Source organism: Bufo gargarizans, chromosome 10, assembly GCF_014858855.1.
Source record: "Bufo gargarizans isolate SCDJY-AF-19 chromosome 10, ASM1485885v1, whole genome shotgun sequence".
Taxonomy (NCBI): domain Eukaryota; kingdom Metazoa; phylum Chordata; class Amphibia; order Anura; family Bufonidae; genus Bufo; species Bufo gargarizans.
This window is the reverse complement of record NC_058089.1, coordinates 1,437,081-1,452,050: the sequence shown is the minus strand read 5'-3', so window position 1 is coordinate 1,452,050 and position 14,970 is coordinate 1,437,081. Positions and strand designations below refer to the sequence as shown.

At 48.0% G+C, this 14,970-nt stretch overlaps 1 protein-coding gene across 3 annotated transcripts in view; it reads right to left on the bottom strand.

Annotated features, from left to right (window-relative positions):
- USP47 (ubiquitin specific peptidase 47) overlaps positions 1-14,970 on the bottom strand; it is a 45,091-nt gene that overhangs the window by 18,092 nt on the left and 12,029 nt on the right. Inside the window, exons 4-14 of one of the 3 annotated variants that reach the window (XM_044270859.1) lie at positions 14,120-14,233; positions 13,338-13,491; positions 13,144-13,240; positions 12,294-12,439; positions 11,223-11,297; positions 10,988-11,142; positions 7,481-7,576; positions 7,254-7,406; positions 1,065-1,229; positions 830-958; positions 209-285 (exon numbers count right to left, since the gene is read on the bottom strand). In XM_044270859.1, coding sequence (XP_044126794.1) covers positions 209-285; positions 830-958; positions 1,065-1,229; positions 7,254-7,406; positions 7,481-7,576; positions 10,988-11,142; positions 11,223-11,297; positions 12,294-12,439; positions 13,144-13,240; positions 13,338-13,491; positions 14,120-14,233 — 1,361 coding nt within the window. Of the gene's footprint in view, positions 1-208; positions 286-829; positions 959-1,064; positions 1,230-7,253; positions 7,407-7,480; positions 7,577-10,987; positions 11,143-11,216; positions 11,298-12,293; positions 12,440-13,143; positions 13,241-13,337; positions 13,492-14,119; positions 14,234-14,970 lie in introns of those variants that run through there. The other 2 variants (XM_044270856.1, XM_044270858.1) reach the window with 2 other exon arrangements.

The following is a 14,970-nucleotide window of genomic DNA, read 5'->3' as shown; positions in this document are numbered from 1 at the left end:
TATTACGCATAGCATGTCATCACTGCGACCAGCAGGAGACCGTGGACGGTCAGAGACTAATAGTTATTTTTCTGCCATAAGTCCTTAATTATAAGAGAAATTCCTACACAACATATCTGTGCGATAGCGACGCTATTCCTAGAGAGGCAACGACTTTATAGACCCCAAGTTAAGTGACGTGCGAGCAGGCGGCGGATGCGGCACCTACCTAGCGAAGGCACTGGAGTAGTAACCGCGATTTCCTGTAGATCCCCCGTAGGTTTTCTTAATATCTTCTGCAGTTATCTGTGAAGAGAAGACCAGTCTGATCACTCCATAAATCAGAGTAACGGTCAGCGCCGTCAGAGGTGACCAACATAGAAGACTGAACATTCCTGTGTATGTACTGAAAGAAGCCAGCAGGGAAAGGGTTAGAAGTTAGACACATGCCAAAAAGTGGTGGAAAAAAGATTTGTGTTATTTAGGTGAGATTTGGGTATTTATTAGTCTGTAGAGACTGCGTGGGACGACTGCTCCCGTCCTAGACTCCAGGCTTTGTCCCTGCCGAGTCCTGGTCAGGTACACATGAGCGTCTTCATGCCCCCACTTTTTGACGGTCACCAGTGGCCTTTCTGCAGCTCAGTCCTATTCAAGTGAAGCCACTATACAATGTTCAGGACTGTGCTTGGAAAACTCGTCCCAATGCCGTGTCCCCTTTAAACAGCTGATCGGCAGGGATGCCATGATTTGGAATCCATAATATGATACTGATGACCTAATCCTGTGGATAAGCCATCAATATCAGAGTCCCAGATAAATCTTTTAGGTTTTGCCAATTCCCAACACTCACCCGGCTGACATGCTGATCATTGAAGCTGTACCACTGGTCGTCAGTGAATGACTTGATGCAGGCATAGTAATGCCCGCCAGCAGCGCTGCCCGAATGGACCATCACAGAAAACAGTTCATACAAAGAATTCTAGAATAAAAAAAGAGACGATTGAAGCCTTCATCCTCCGCATCGCCCTGCGCACATCACGGCCACAGCGCAGTCATCGCCCTCGCCGCCTGCCAGGCTCATTTACCTTTTCTAGTGATTTGTTTGGCTTGTCAACGCTGTTGGTGCTTTCGAGACAAATCCCTTCATCCAGGGCGTCATCTGTGCAGAAATCATTGCTCATCTGGTCGCTGTGACAGCTTCCCTCGTTCTCTGCCCCGCTGTCCGTACAGCTCTCTGTCTGAGGGGACTTCTTGAGGAGATGAGAAGACAAAAGGAAAGAAACATTACCAGGAGATATCCCCAGATGCATCATAACGTTACACAATCTGTACCAGTCTACCAAGTCCTGAATCCCTACTGATAAGATTCGTTTTCTCTGGTGTACAGAGTCCAGACCAGCGGGTTTTAACGTCGGAGGCATGGGTCCACATCTGTGCCAGGATAAAGCAGAAACACCCAGGTGTGAACTGCCCCACATTACACCAGCTCTATAACTGTGCAGTTTCTGTGGCTAGAAGGGTTGTCATTTATGTCACATGACCAGGGGTGCACGGGTCCTGCATCCATGGAGGACCTGCAGAGGAGCCTGGAGAACTCGCCTCATATTCTGTGTCCTAACACCAACTTCATTCTATTCCTGCCCATTGTTAGGAGGAAGGGGTGCAACTGCCAGCTCGGGAGGGCTGGCCACTGAATGCTGATGCAATGGGGAAGGATGTATTTGTCATAAGGAGAAGGGGTGGAATGCTGGGGCAAGCAGGGAAGATGGACAATGCTGCTGCCGTGTGAAGGAGGGGGACAATGCTGCTGCCAGACATAATGCACAGTGGTATTTATTTGATACTTCTGGGGAAGTATTTTGTGATAATGTATGGTATTTAGTATATAGGATGTACTATGTGCATAGCCCTGCGGCATTTATTTTTCTCTGCGTGGTGGTATTTGACTAGGCTCTGAAATTACTATGCACTGAACGGCGAGGCACGAGTAGAAAAAGTTGGAGAAGCTCGGATGTATAGTAATTTCCAATCTAAACAGTTGGCACTTCAGACCGATACATTTTACCTGCCCTGATACACTGTAACAACCAGGACAGGAGATAGATTTGTGCTGCTAATGCACTGAAAGATTGTATAGACTGGATACAAGTGTAACAAACTCTCAGTTATAAAAAACATTAGGTCGACCTTTTACAAAGTTACTGGAATAAAATTACAAAGGGCTCTGGAGCACCTATTGAGCATAAAACAGGAAAAACTAGATTTTTGTACTTACCGAAAAATCCTTTTCTCGTTGGATGCACTGGGGGACACAGCACCATGGGTATATGCTCAGCTGCCACTAGAAAAAAGTGCTGGCTCCACCCCGATGGGCTATACCCTCTGCTCAGACACTAAACTAACCAGTTGGTCCAAAAGCAGTAGGACATAAAAAATAAAAAAAAACTGACGAACAATGAAGCCAACATGTCCTAAACCAGAAAGAGGACCATTATCAAAAAGGGTCCCGGGAAAGCCGAAAAACCTGAATGAAGAGAAAAAAAACAAAAAAAAACAACAAGGGTGTCCCCCAATGAATCCAACGAGAAAAGGATTTTACGATGAGTACAAAAATCCAGTTCTGGTTAATGGCATTGGGGGGGACACAGGACCATGGGACGTGCCAAAGCAGTCCCAGAGGGTGGGAGGGTGGGAAGAAGCAGCCATGTGAAGAACCTAGCGCACAGCTGTTTGCAGAACCTTGCGACCCAAACCGGCATCAGCAGTGGCCAAGGAATGAACATGGTAGAATCTGGAGAAGGTGTGAACTGAGGCCCAGGTGGCGGCCTTGCAGACCTGGAAAGCAGAGGCTAGATGCCGGACCGCCCATGATGCCCCGACGTCCCTAGTGGAGTGAGCGGTCAACCGGAAGGGGGGCCCCACGACCCTTCGCCACATAGGCTTCTTTGACAGCCGACCTAATTCAGCAGGAGATGGTAGCTTTGGATGCTTGTAAACCCTTACGTGAGCCCTCAGGGACGACAAAGAGTCAGATCAACGGAAGGACTCCGTGAACTGGAGATACAACCGAAGAGCCCGAACCACATCCAGACGGTGGAGAGACCGCTCTCTGGGATGAGAGGGGTTGGGACAGAACGAAGGTAGGACAATCTTCTCATTAAATGTGGAAGGAACTGGGTGCAGGACAACCTTGTCCTGGTGAAAAACCAAAAGGGGGAGCGACACGAGAGCGCCGCCAGCTCGGAGACTCTGCAAATGGAAGTAATAGCGACTAAAAACGCAACTTTAAAGGAAACATATGAAAGGGAGACCTCCTTCAATGGCTCGAAAGGAGAGGACTGAAGGGCATCTAGGACCAAATTCAAATCCCAGGGTTCCACCAGAGAACGGAAAAGAGGGACACGATGAACCACCCCCTGAAGGATAGTCTTAGTCTTAAACTGGGAACAAGTAGTCAAGGGCCTTTGGGAAAGGACAGACAAGGCGGAAGACCCTTCTCAAGGCCAGCCTGAAGAAAGCCAAGAATCCTAGGGACAGAAAAAAGGAGAGGGTGAACCTCGCCAGATTCACACCAAGCAAAATAGGCCTTCCAGGTACAATGGTAAATCCTGGTCAACTGGGGTTTGCGTGCATGAAGCATAGTCTGGATGACTGACTCGGAGAGACCATGGAACCTCAGGACCGCGGCCTCAACAGCCACGTCGTTAAATGAAGCCGAGGTAAACTCGGGTAGAATAGCGAACCTTGAGAACGGAGGTCGGGACGCAGAGGTAACCGCCATGGGGGCGTCTGCGAACCATGCCCTGCGGGGCCAGTCCGGAGCCACCAATACAGGGAGTGCAGAATTATTAGGCAAGTTGTATTTTTGAGGATTAATTTTATTATTGAACAACAACCATGTTCTCAATGAACCCAAAAAACTCATTAATATCAAAGCTGAATATTTTTGGAAGTAGTTTTTAGTTTGTTTTTAGTTTTAGCTATTTTAGGGGGATATCTGTGTGTGCAGGTGACTATTACTGTGCATAATTATTAGGCAACTTAACAAAAAACAAATATATACCCATTTCAATTATTTATTTTTACCAGTGAAACCAATATAACATCTCAACATTCACAAATATACATTTCTGACATTCAAAAACAAAACAAAAACAAATCAGTGACAATATAGCCACCTTTCTTTGCAAGGACACTCAAAAGCCGCCATCCATGGATTCTGTCAGTGTTTTGATCTGTTCACCATCCACATTGCGTGCAGCAGCAACCACAGCCTCCCAGACACTGTTCAGAGAGGTGGACTGTTTTCCCTCCTTGTAAATCTCACATTTGATGATGGACCACAGGTTCTCAATGGGGTTCAGATCAGGTGAACAAGGAGGCCATGTCATTAGATTTTCTTCTTTTATACCCTTTCTTGCCAGCCACGTTGTGGAGTACTTGGACGCGTGTGATGGAGCATTGTCCTGCATGAAAATCATGTTTTTCTTGAAGGATGCAGACTTCTTCCTGTACCACTGCTTGAAGAAGGTGTCTTCCAGAAACTGGCAGTAGGACTGGGAGTTGAGCTTGACTCCATCCTCAACCCAAAAAGGCCCCACAAGCTCATCTTTGATGATACCAGCCCAAACCAGTACTCCACCTCCACCTTGCTGGCGTCTGAGTCGGACTGGAGCTCTCTGCCCTTTACCAATCCAGCCACGGGCCCATCCATCTGGCCCATCAAGACTCACTCTCATTTCATCAGTCCATAAAACCTTAGAAAAATCAGTCTTGAGATATTTCTTGGCCCAGTCTTGACGTTTCAGCTTGTGTGTCTTGTTCAGTGGTGGTCGTCTTTCAGCCTTTCTTACCTTGGCCATGTCTCTGAGTATTGCACACCTTGTGCTTTTGGGCACTCCAGTGATGTTGCAGCTCTGAAATATGGCCAAACTGGTGGCAAGTGGCATCTTGGCAGCTGCACGCTTGACTTTTCTCAGTTCATGGGCAGTTATTTTGCGCCTTGGTTTTTCCACACGCTTCTTGCGACTCTGTTGACTATTTTGAATGAAACGCTTGATTGTTCGATGATCGCGCTTCAGAAGCTTTGCAATTTTAAGAGTGCTCCATCCCTCTGCAAGATATCTCGCTATTTCTGACTTTTCTGAGCCTGTCAAGTCCTTCTTTTGACCCATTTTGCCAAAGGAAAGGAAGTTGCCTAATAATTATGCACACCTGATATAGGGTGTTGATGTCATTAGACCACACCCCTTCTCATTACAGAGATGCACATCACCTAATATGCTTAATTGGTAGTAGGCTTTCGAGCCTATACAGCTTGGAGTAAGACAACATGCAGAAAGAGGATGATGTGGTCAAAATACTCATTTGCCTAATAGTTCTGCACTCCCTGTATTGCTGGAACCCGATCCATTTGGAGGCGTTTGAGTACACGAGAAAAAAAGCGGAAGGGGAGAGGAGAAATACAGGAGACTGAACTGGTAGCACCAAGGCGTCTACCGCCAGAGCCTGAGGATCCCGGGAGGGAGAGGGAGAGAGAAAACGAGAGAAAGAAAACGTGTCCCTCTGCCCACCACATGATGCGAGAGGCTTCCTTCAGGACTGGCGCACTTCTGGTGCCCCCTGGTGGTTCAAATAAGCCACCGCAGTGGAGTTGTCCATCTGAATCCGGATAGGATGACTGCAGAGGAGTTGAGTCCAACAGGACAGGGCTAGGTAAATGGCCCTAAGCTCCAGAATATTGATCTGTAGGGAGCTCTCGACCACTGACCCTGGGCAGTGAGAGACCTGAAGACTGCTCCCTAAAACGCCAGGCTGGCTTCTGATGAGATCACCTGCCAACGGAGAAGGAAGGATCTGCTGAGGGAAACTGTTAGCGGGTTCAGCCACCAGCGCAAGTCCCGGCAGACCCGAGTGGACAAGCGGATCTGACGGAGACTTGTTCCACCGGGCAAGGATAGAGAGCTGAAGGGACCGAGTGTGGAATTTGGCATAAGAAGTTGCCTTGAAGGCGGCAAACATTCGGCCCAGGACGCGCACGCACACCCGCGCACGATAGAGGAGACGGCTAGCCACCTCTGACTGGAGAGCCACTACCTTGTCCTGAGGAAGGAACAATCGGACAAGGCGAGTGTCGAGGACCATGCCTAGGAATTCCATCCTCTGGCTTGGAACAAGGGAGGACTTGGAGTGATTCACCAGCCAGCTGAACTGTAACAGCACGGACAGGGTGATGTGGAGGCTGGACAGGTTGTCCTCCCAGGACGGAGGCTTCACCAGAAGATCGTCCAGTTAGGGTATTATGGCGTCTCGGATGTCGATGGACGACAGAAAGTCACCCACCTCGAGGGAAGCAATCTCCAACCTGGGGGACTCCATCCGAAAGTGGCGGACCCGGACCAAGTAATTGAGCGCCTTCAGATCCAAAATGGTGCAAAGGGAACTGTCTTTCTTGCGAACTATGAAGAGGGTTGAGTAAAACCCCTGAAAACAGAGCACCAGGGGCCCGAGGACAAGGCAGGGAAGATGCGGCAGAAGCCGGGGACTAAAGTAGAAGAGTGCCTAGGAGATGGAGCACCAAGGGCCCCCCTAAATGTGGAGAGAGGACTCCCACCCCAGGCCGAAGAAGGGGAACTAACCTTAAACCCCATGTGGCAGGGACGCAGGGGAAAGGTGGGCTCACCATCCGGCGTTTTCAGGCACCGCAGGGTCACCCCTTTGGCAAACTCGTCACAGATGTGGGATTGCCGGCATGCCACAAAGAGGGACTGGGTGACCAGCGAGGTACTCAGGGTACGCGCTCGCAGCGGGTGCAACTAAAGTTGATACCCACAATGGAGCCCCATCCTGCAGCAGGCCAAAAGCTGCAGAAGAGAAGAAAAAAAAAAAAAGCAGCAAGACCTGCAAAAAAACAAAAGCAGGTCGTGTCTGCCACCTATGGACACGACTAAAACTGGTTAGTTTAGTGTCTGAGCAGAGGGTATATCCCATCGGGTGGAGCCAACACTTTTTCTTTCTAGTGTCAGCCTCCTAGTGGCAGCTGGCATATACCCATGGTATTGTGTCCCCCAATGCCATACACGAGAAATAGAATGGTATGCTCATTATTTCCCACTGTAAATGACACACCGTGCTGTACGGTTTTTGAGGGATACTTCCATTAAAAGCAAGAGAGTGTAAACAGAACACAGAAATTACCGCCCTGCTGCAGAAACCTACATTAAGAGCAGCGGCTCCACTTTCTGCCAGACGTTACAACATAAAGTGGGACGTACCTCATCTTCAACGTCGATAAAAGGACTCATGTCCAGCTCTTCGGGGAAGGTCATGCGGTCGTTCAGCTTGATACGATGCATGCTGGTGTAGTCAAAGTCGAATCTCTTCAACTGCAGAGTCAGGAGGTAAGGAAAGTGCAGAAATCGCAGGCCCTGTGGAGGGAGACGCATTACTCCAGCCCTACAAAGGCGACATACAGCCGAGTACAAAGCCTCGGACGCCTCACCTTCCTGGCATCACATTTCTTCTTGCAGCGCTCGCAGAAGTATTGGTTAGGACCATCCAGTGTCTCGGGCTGAATGAAGGCATGCAACGCTTCTTCCTGATAGGGGGGAGAGAAGATTAGATCAATTCATGCGGGACTGCTAGAACAATGTCACCTCTTTCTAACGCTACTTCCACAGTGTTTTGGTATTCCGGCATAGCATCTCAAAACTGAGCCAAACCGGTTCCGTTTTGGGGCCAATGTATTGTGAATGCGGTATGCTCCGCTCAGAATGCCGCCTTCTGTTCCGGCAGGATTCCTTTTTGTGAACAAAACCAAAAACGCTGCAAGCAGAACAAACCGGATATGTCAATAAAAACTATTTAAGTCAATGGTGTCGGATATGTTTGCTTTTTTTTTTTTTTTTTTTTTCGGATCCCAAAAAAATAAATAAAAATCAAATAAAATTAATAATAAATAAATTATCCGTCACCCACTAGTTTTAGTGGCTCCATTTCGATTTAACACAACCACATCCTAACGGAACGGATGCATCCTGATGTGTTAAATCAAACTGAACTGTTTTGGTCCGGTTTTGAGATCCTCAAAAACGGAAACGAAAGTGTAGATGTGAAAGTAGCTTAATAGGGAACTGCACAGGAAACAACGCCATAAAACATGTCCATTATCCAATCCGTTTCCTGTACGTAACTTCTTTGGAAGAGCAGAAGAGACCGAGGAATCCTACCGCGCTCGTACCGGGTGACAGGCCGGGATCTGTTCATACTGTGTATAAGGACTGTTCAGCCGGTCTACGGTTTAGATATGCAAGCGTTAGCCTGAGGTCCCATACGGCGGCAGATGGCAACTGAACGAGGTCATACAGATCTCATCCATGTGCTGGTGACATGTTCCTGGTGAAACAATGAGCGCTGGGGATTTTCACCCCAGATTTCAATGCAACAGGAGTGGAATCCGCTGCATAATCTGCATCTATCAGTCGACATTACTCTTCAAACCTGGTCTTGTGGGTGTAAAAGAAAGCGGTGCTATAGAATATCTTCATGCAGTTATCCCATGAAAAGCTTTGTCAGATCACAGATCCACAAGATAGGCGCTAAATCGCAAATCACTGGGGGTTTGGGTGCTGGGACCCAACGTGATCCTGAGAAGTGAGGGTCCCCATTGTGAAAGGAGCGGCAATGCGCATGTCGGTCCCGCGCTCCATTCACTTGTGTGGGTCTGATGGAGAGCCGTCTACACGAGCTCCTACAGAAGTAAATGGAACAGTAGACGCTCACACTGCAGCTCCAGGGACCCTCCGTTCTCCGGATCACTAGGGGTTCCAGCAGCCCAGACCCCCCAGCAATCGGACATCTTAGGTATTACATGGATTGGTGACAAATCCTTTAACGAGGAAAGCGATTGTCAGAGGTGCAGTCGGCAGCGCCATAGCCAAACATCACCAGGACGCTGCATTATCCTGGTCGCATGTGCAAGAAACCAATCCAGCACAGCATAAAGTAGAACTCTGCATGTATTTCAAGTATGCAGTGGTTACTGTAACACAATGCAATGAATTTCACTGAACTCTCCGGCAATACAATTGCATACTTGCAGTAGTGCCTTGAAAAAGTATTCAAACCCCTTAAACCTTTTCCACATTTTTTCACGTTGCACCCACAAACTAAAATAATGTGTGAAGTGAAAGGAAATGATACAAGGTTTACAAACGTATTAATAAATACAAATCCGGACAGTGTTTTGTGCATTAGTGTTCAGCCCCCCGAGTTAACACTTTGTAGGACCTCGTTTCGCCGCAGTTCCAGCTGCCAGTCTTTTGGGTTATTTATCTACCAGCTTTGCACATCTAGAGGACGACGTTTTTGCCCAGTCGTCTGTGCAGAAGAGCTCGCACTCAGTCAGATTGGAAGGAGAGCGTCGGTGAACAGTAGACTTCAGATCTCTCCACAGGTTCTCAATGGGATTCAGGTCTGGACTGGGCCGTTCTAACACATGAAGATGCTTTGATCTAAACCCTTCCATTGTAGCTCTGGCTGGATGTTGAGAGTTGTTGTCCTGCTGGAAGGTGAATCTCCGCCCCAGTCTCAAGTCTTTTCCTTCAGAATTGCCCTGTATTTAGCTCCATCCCTCGTCCCATCACCTCTGACCGGCTTCCCTGCTGAGAAAAGGCCTCCCCCCAGCATGATGCGGCCACCGCCGTGTCTCCCGGTGCGGATGGCGAGTTCAGGGGGATGTGCAGGGTGAGTTTTCTGCTACACCTAGCGTTTTACATTAAGGCCAAAAAGTTCCAGTTTGGTCTCTTCTGACCCGAGCACCTTCTTCCATGTTTGTTGTGTCCCCTACACGGCTTGTGGCAAACTGCAGACAGGACTTCTTATGGCTTTCTTCTCGCCACTCTTCCATAGAGTCCAGATTTGTGGAGCACACGACTAATAGTGGTCCTGCGGACAGATTCTCCCACCTGAGCTCTGCAGCTCCTCCACAGGGACCATGGCCTCTTGGCTGCTTCTGTGATTGGTGCTCTCCTTGCCTGGGCGGTCAGTTTAGGTGGACGGCCGTGTCTTGGTAGGTTTACCGTCGTGTCATACTCCTTCCATTTTCAGATGATGATTTATTTTATTATAACCTAACCCTGCTTTACACTTCTCCACCACTTTCTCACTGACCTGTCTGGCGTGTTCCTGGGTTTTCATGATGCTGTTTGATCACTAATGTTCTCTGGCAAACCTTCACAGAACAGCTGGAGTTATACTGAGAAGACATTCACTAATTAGGCGACTTCTGGAGGCAACTGGTCAGACTGGATTTTATTTAGGGGGATGAATACAAATGTAAGCCACACTTTCCAGATTTCTATTTATTACAATTTTGAAAACCTTGTATTGTTTTCTTTTCACTTCACACAGACTTGGTACTCTGTGTGGGTATATCACAAGATGGCTAACCTTCCGGCACTCCACCTGTGGTGAAACTACGACTCCCAGCATTCTCCATTCATTTCTATGTAGTTCTGAGGACAGCCAAGCAAGTGTACATCTTGGGAGTTGTAGTTTTACCACAGGTGGAGTGCCGAGGTTAGCCATCACAGGTCAGTCACATAAAATCCCAGTAAAATACATTTAAGTTTGTGGGTGCAACTGGAAGAAATGTGGAAAGGGTATGAATACGTTAAGGCATTGTACATCCAGAGTTCTACTTTATGCTACAAACTGCTTTGAACTTGGTAAGAAGCATTTACTCCATTGTCCTATTATGTTCACGTTGTTACAGAAATTTCTATCCCACTCATCTGCAGGAACCCCGTTCAGATGAATTGGACAGACGCAGAAATTTCCGCATGTGAATACACGCTTACTGAATCGCTGCAGCTCATACGATTAACCTTTCTAGTAGTAAATACCATGTAGGATATTACTATATAGGCAGCTGCCTAATATTAAAGGCGAGACCACAGATGTATTCAACAACTTCCATAAGGAAATAGAAGCTTTGGGAAATACACACCACACTGCCAAACGCTGTGCTGGAGCCATAGGGCCTGATGACAAGTGGGATATCCAGAAAGGTGTCGATCCGCCAGCTCTCGTAGCCGCACTCCAGGCACCGGACGTAGTCCTTCAGCTTGCCCTGATAGAGCTGATTGATGAGGTCAGCCTGCCACATACATAGAGCACACATAGGTAAAGGGACTCTTTTACAGTGCACTGATCAGCGGCCTGCGGTGGACACTTACCTGCTCCTGTCTGCTTCCACTTCTGTTCCAGTGCATCAAACATGACCCTGCACAGCTCCTGTACATCGTGCTGCTGCCAGGCTGCGGAATACAGGACACAATGAAATAGCATCACAAGGGGAGGGTGAAGTTGTGATGGTTTCAGGTGGCAGATACTTTTCTCCACACTGCAAGCAGTCCTGCCTAGGTGGCAATGGCTGATAACAGAAAGCAAGCTTAATCCAACGGGAAATATCTCATTCTTTCGGAAATTTTTTAGGCCACATGCACATGACTTCCGGTGAACGCACATGAGATCCACACAAATTTCCATCTGGATTTCTGTGCGTTTCTGCACCAAAATCTGCAAATTCCTAACATTGGAAAACATAATTGAAATGCTGCAGATTTGGAAACCCGCACAGAAAAAAAAATAAAAATCCACAAAGTGTAGATGAGATTTGTGTAAAAAACTGTACGTATTCCGCAGTGTGCGCAGGTGGCCTCAGGGGATAGTCGCCAGCTGCAGAAATGTCTGTGACTGACTGTTCATCTTAATGGCGCTTGCAGTAAGTACTCTAGTTAGAAGGAAGGAACTTTCCGCAAGAAGAAATCTGCTGCATGTGAACATCCCTTGTCTCATCTCAGACAATGGGGACATATCGCTAGGAAATGCGCCCATTGTCTGAGAGGAGACAACCCCTTTAACAGGTACAGCAGCATTACATAAATCAACCGGTGCATGGGGCTTATAGCAGGAACTTATCTGCTTTGCTCTGTAATGTAAAAACTGGAGGAAAATTGGCCCTAAAATCTTACTCCACTTATGTGAATTAGAAACGTCTGGTGACTCTACACTAATATAATGGGCACGGCCTAAACCAGGCATCCTCAAACTGCGGCCCTCCAGCTGTTGTAAAACTACAACTCCCACAATGCCCTGCTGTAGGCTGTTCGGGCATGCTGGGAGTTGTAGTTTTGCAACAGCTGGAGGGCCGCAGTGTGAGGATGCCTGGCCTAAACTGTAATCCTCATCGGATTCGGGAAGCTGGGGACAGCCGTAGCTTCAATGACCCGTACGTCAGAGGCTGCCATTACCTTCACTGCTGTCCCAGCCGAAGCTCTTAGTCACATCCGTCGTCTCGATGGCCCTCTTCTTACTGGTCTGCAGCAAGACAAATAATCTCTGCAGCTGGTACGGGATGCTGTTGACCGGGTCTTCTTCTGACTCCTCAAATGCCCACCTGAAAGTACAACACAGTGTGACTTACAACCCCAAAAAGATATCTGATCTCTGTCCAACCAAAAAGAAGTTTCAATGGATCCATACACATAAGCATAAAGTTGGTCAACCCTGCTGTCCATTATGTTATGTGTATGAGGGTGTGCCGACTCTCCCAGCCACAGATACAAGGGTCAGGCATGATGAATTTCAACACCCAGTCCCTTTGTTTTCAAGGGAGACAAGTCGCCCTGTTGTTATTGAGGACACATGCATGCTCGGCCAACGGCGAGTGCCAGGAAGAATAGCTGTCAGCCAAGTTCGGGATAAGACTGTATTAGCCTGGGGTCCAGTTGCTGTGGCTCGCAGAGGAGCACCACATGTGCACTGGTTGTAAACCAAACTATCCCCATACACTGAGAGACGGTACAGATCTACACAATGGTGAGGAATTGGTGCAAAAAGTATAGGAGAAAACTGTAGAACTTTACACAACAATGAAACTTTACCGAAGGCCAATATGTTGTCCCAGATTACAATAATATGGCTGCCTTCTTCTAAAAAACAGCACCACACATCAATGGAGCTGATCTGCAAGACCAGACAGACCAGGGAGAGGTGCGGCACTGTTTCTGGAAGAAAGCAGCCATGTTTTTATAATTCTGGACAACCCCTTTAATTCAACCCAGAAAGACGTGTAAAGAAGAAAATATGGCGACTACCGACCTGTACAGAGCATTGCGAAACTCTGGCGTCATAAACAGCGTCTGGAGAAGACTGTTCAAGTAGCAGGTCATGGCCTGATTCACTAAGCCCACATAACCTGGAAACAGAGAGAGGAGACACGAGTGAACAGGACGGGAGATCGTTTGGCTGGTCTCTCCTCCGATGAGCGGACTAGAAGTAGTCATTAGGCTTACCGGTGTCGGACTTGGTGAGCAGTGATGAATAGGAGTAGTTCTGACTGACGTAATCATTGGTGCAGCCCACAGAGCCATCCCTGGGGAGGGGCCCAATGAACTTCTCTTGGGTGCTGTCATCCAGGCCGCTGCTGTCTGCCGTCCCAGACTCATCCTGGAAACACAGCATTGTAAGGCCTCATGCACACGACCGGTGTTCTGGTCCGCATCAGAGCCCCAGATTTTGCGGCTCGGGTGCGGACCCATTCACTTCAATGGGTCCGCAAAATATGCAGACAGCACTCCGTGTTCTGTCTGCATCCGTTGCTCCATTACATAGCCCCGCCCAAAAAATAAAACATGTCCTATTCTTGTCCGTTTTGCGGACAAGAATAGGCATTTCTACAATGGCCAGCCTGTTCCGTTCCGCAAATTGCAGAAGGCACACGGGCGGCTTCCGTGTTTTGCGGATCTGCAATATGCAGACCGGGGAAAAAAATAAATAACAGACGTGTGCATGAGGCCTAAAAGGAAGGAAAGACGATGATTCACTGGACGCGCAAAGTGTTAACGTAAAGCCATGAGAACAAAGGAAGAACATCCAAATTCCTACCACGACGTGGCGGGGCTGACCACCGAGCCACCATGCAGCTCTAGCAAAGCAAGGATTAATATGAATGCCCATGGTCTTGTGCCATCCGAATGTTGCACAATAGGGGATATAATGAAGATGTCTGGACTGCTGCACCTCACATCCGGCCCCCGGATCTGCGCAGTGTCCCCATGGAGTACAGGGCACTTACTGAAGTCAGCTGAGGCTGCTCCCCGTTCTTATCAGTTAAGTGAAGGAAATTCTTCTTTCCTGCCTCAAATCCAGCATCTAGTAATGACTGGTCCTGGGAGGCGTCCAGCTCGCTCTGAAAGGACACAAACACAATAAGTATCACCTGGATTCCCACATCCGCCCTCTAGAATATTCACTTATACAACGGGAAAGGTCTCCTGGGCATTTCTGGTACTTTGTAAGAGCAGCCAGTGCATCCTGCTGGGCACCATTGCAGAGACTGGGTTCACATACTGCATTTTGCAGAAATCTTTCCCTGTGCTTTTAAGGGAACTTCCATATTGGATGTGATTTGCAACAGAAAAAATAAAATTAAAATAATAATCTGTGTTTCACGACAGAATTTGCTAAGAAATCTAGGGTAAAATTCAGGTTTTACATTTTCTGTAGCAGATTTGCACTGATTTCACTTTCTGCATCACAAAAGGTGAAATCCATGACAGACAGACATGCGACGGGTCAATTTCCACACGGACGCCACAAACGTTTTATGCATGGATAGGATATGCCATAAATGTCCGTGGTTCGGATCCCACCTCTGGGACTGCTCCTACATCAAAAACGTGTTCCCAGCGTGAGTGGGGAGCGAGCCTCACGTGTGCCACGTCCTCCCCATTCTCTAAGGGACAGCGCTCAGCTATACAAGTAGCACAGCAGTGAGAGGAGGATGGCGGCCCTGTTCTTGAGACAGCAGTGGGTCCCAGAGGCGAGACCCTCTGCCGACATTCATGGCATGTTCTATCAATATGCAATAAATATTCCAGATGGGAACACACCTTTAAATTCCCATCCGCTTTGCTGCAACTGTAA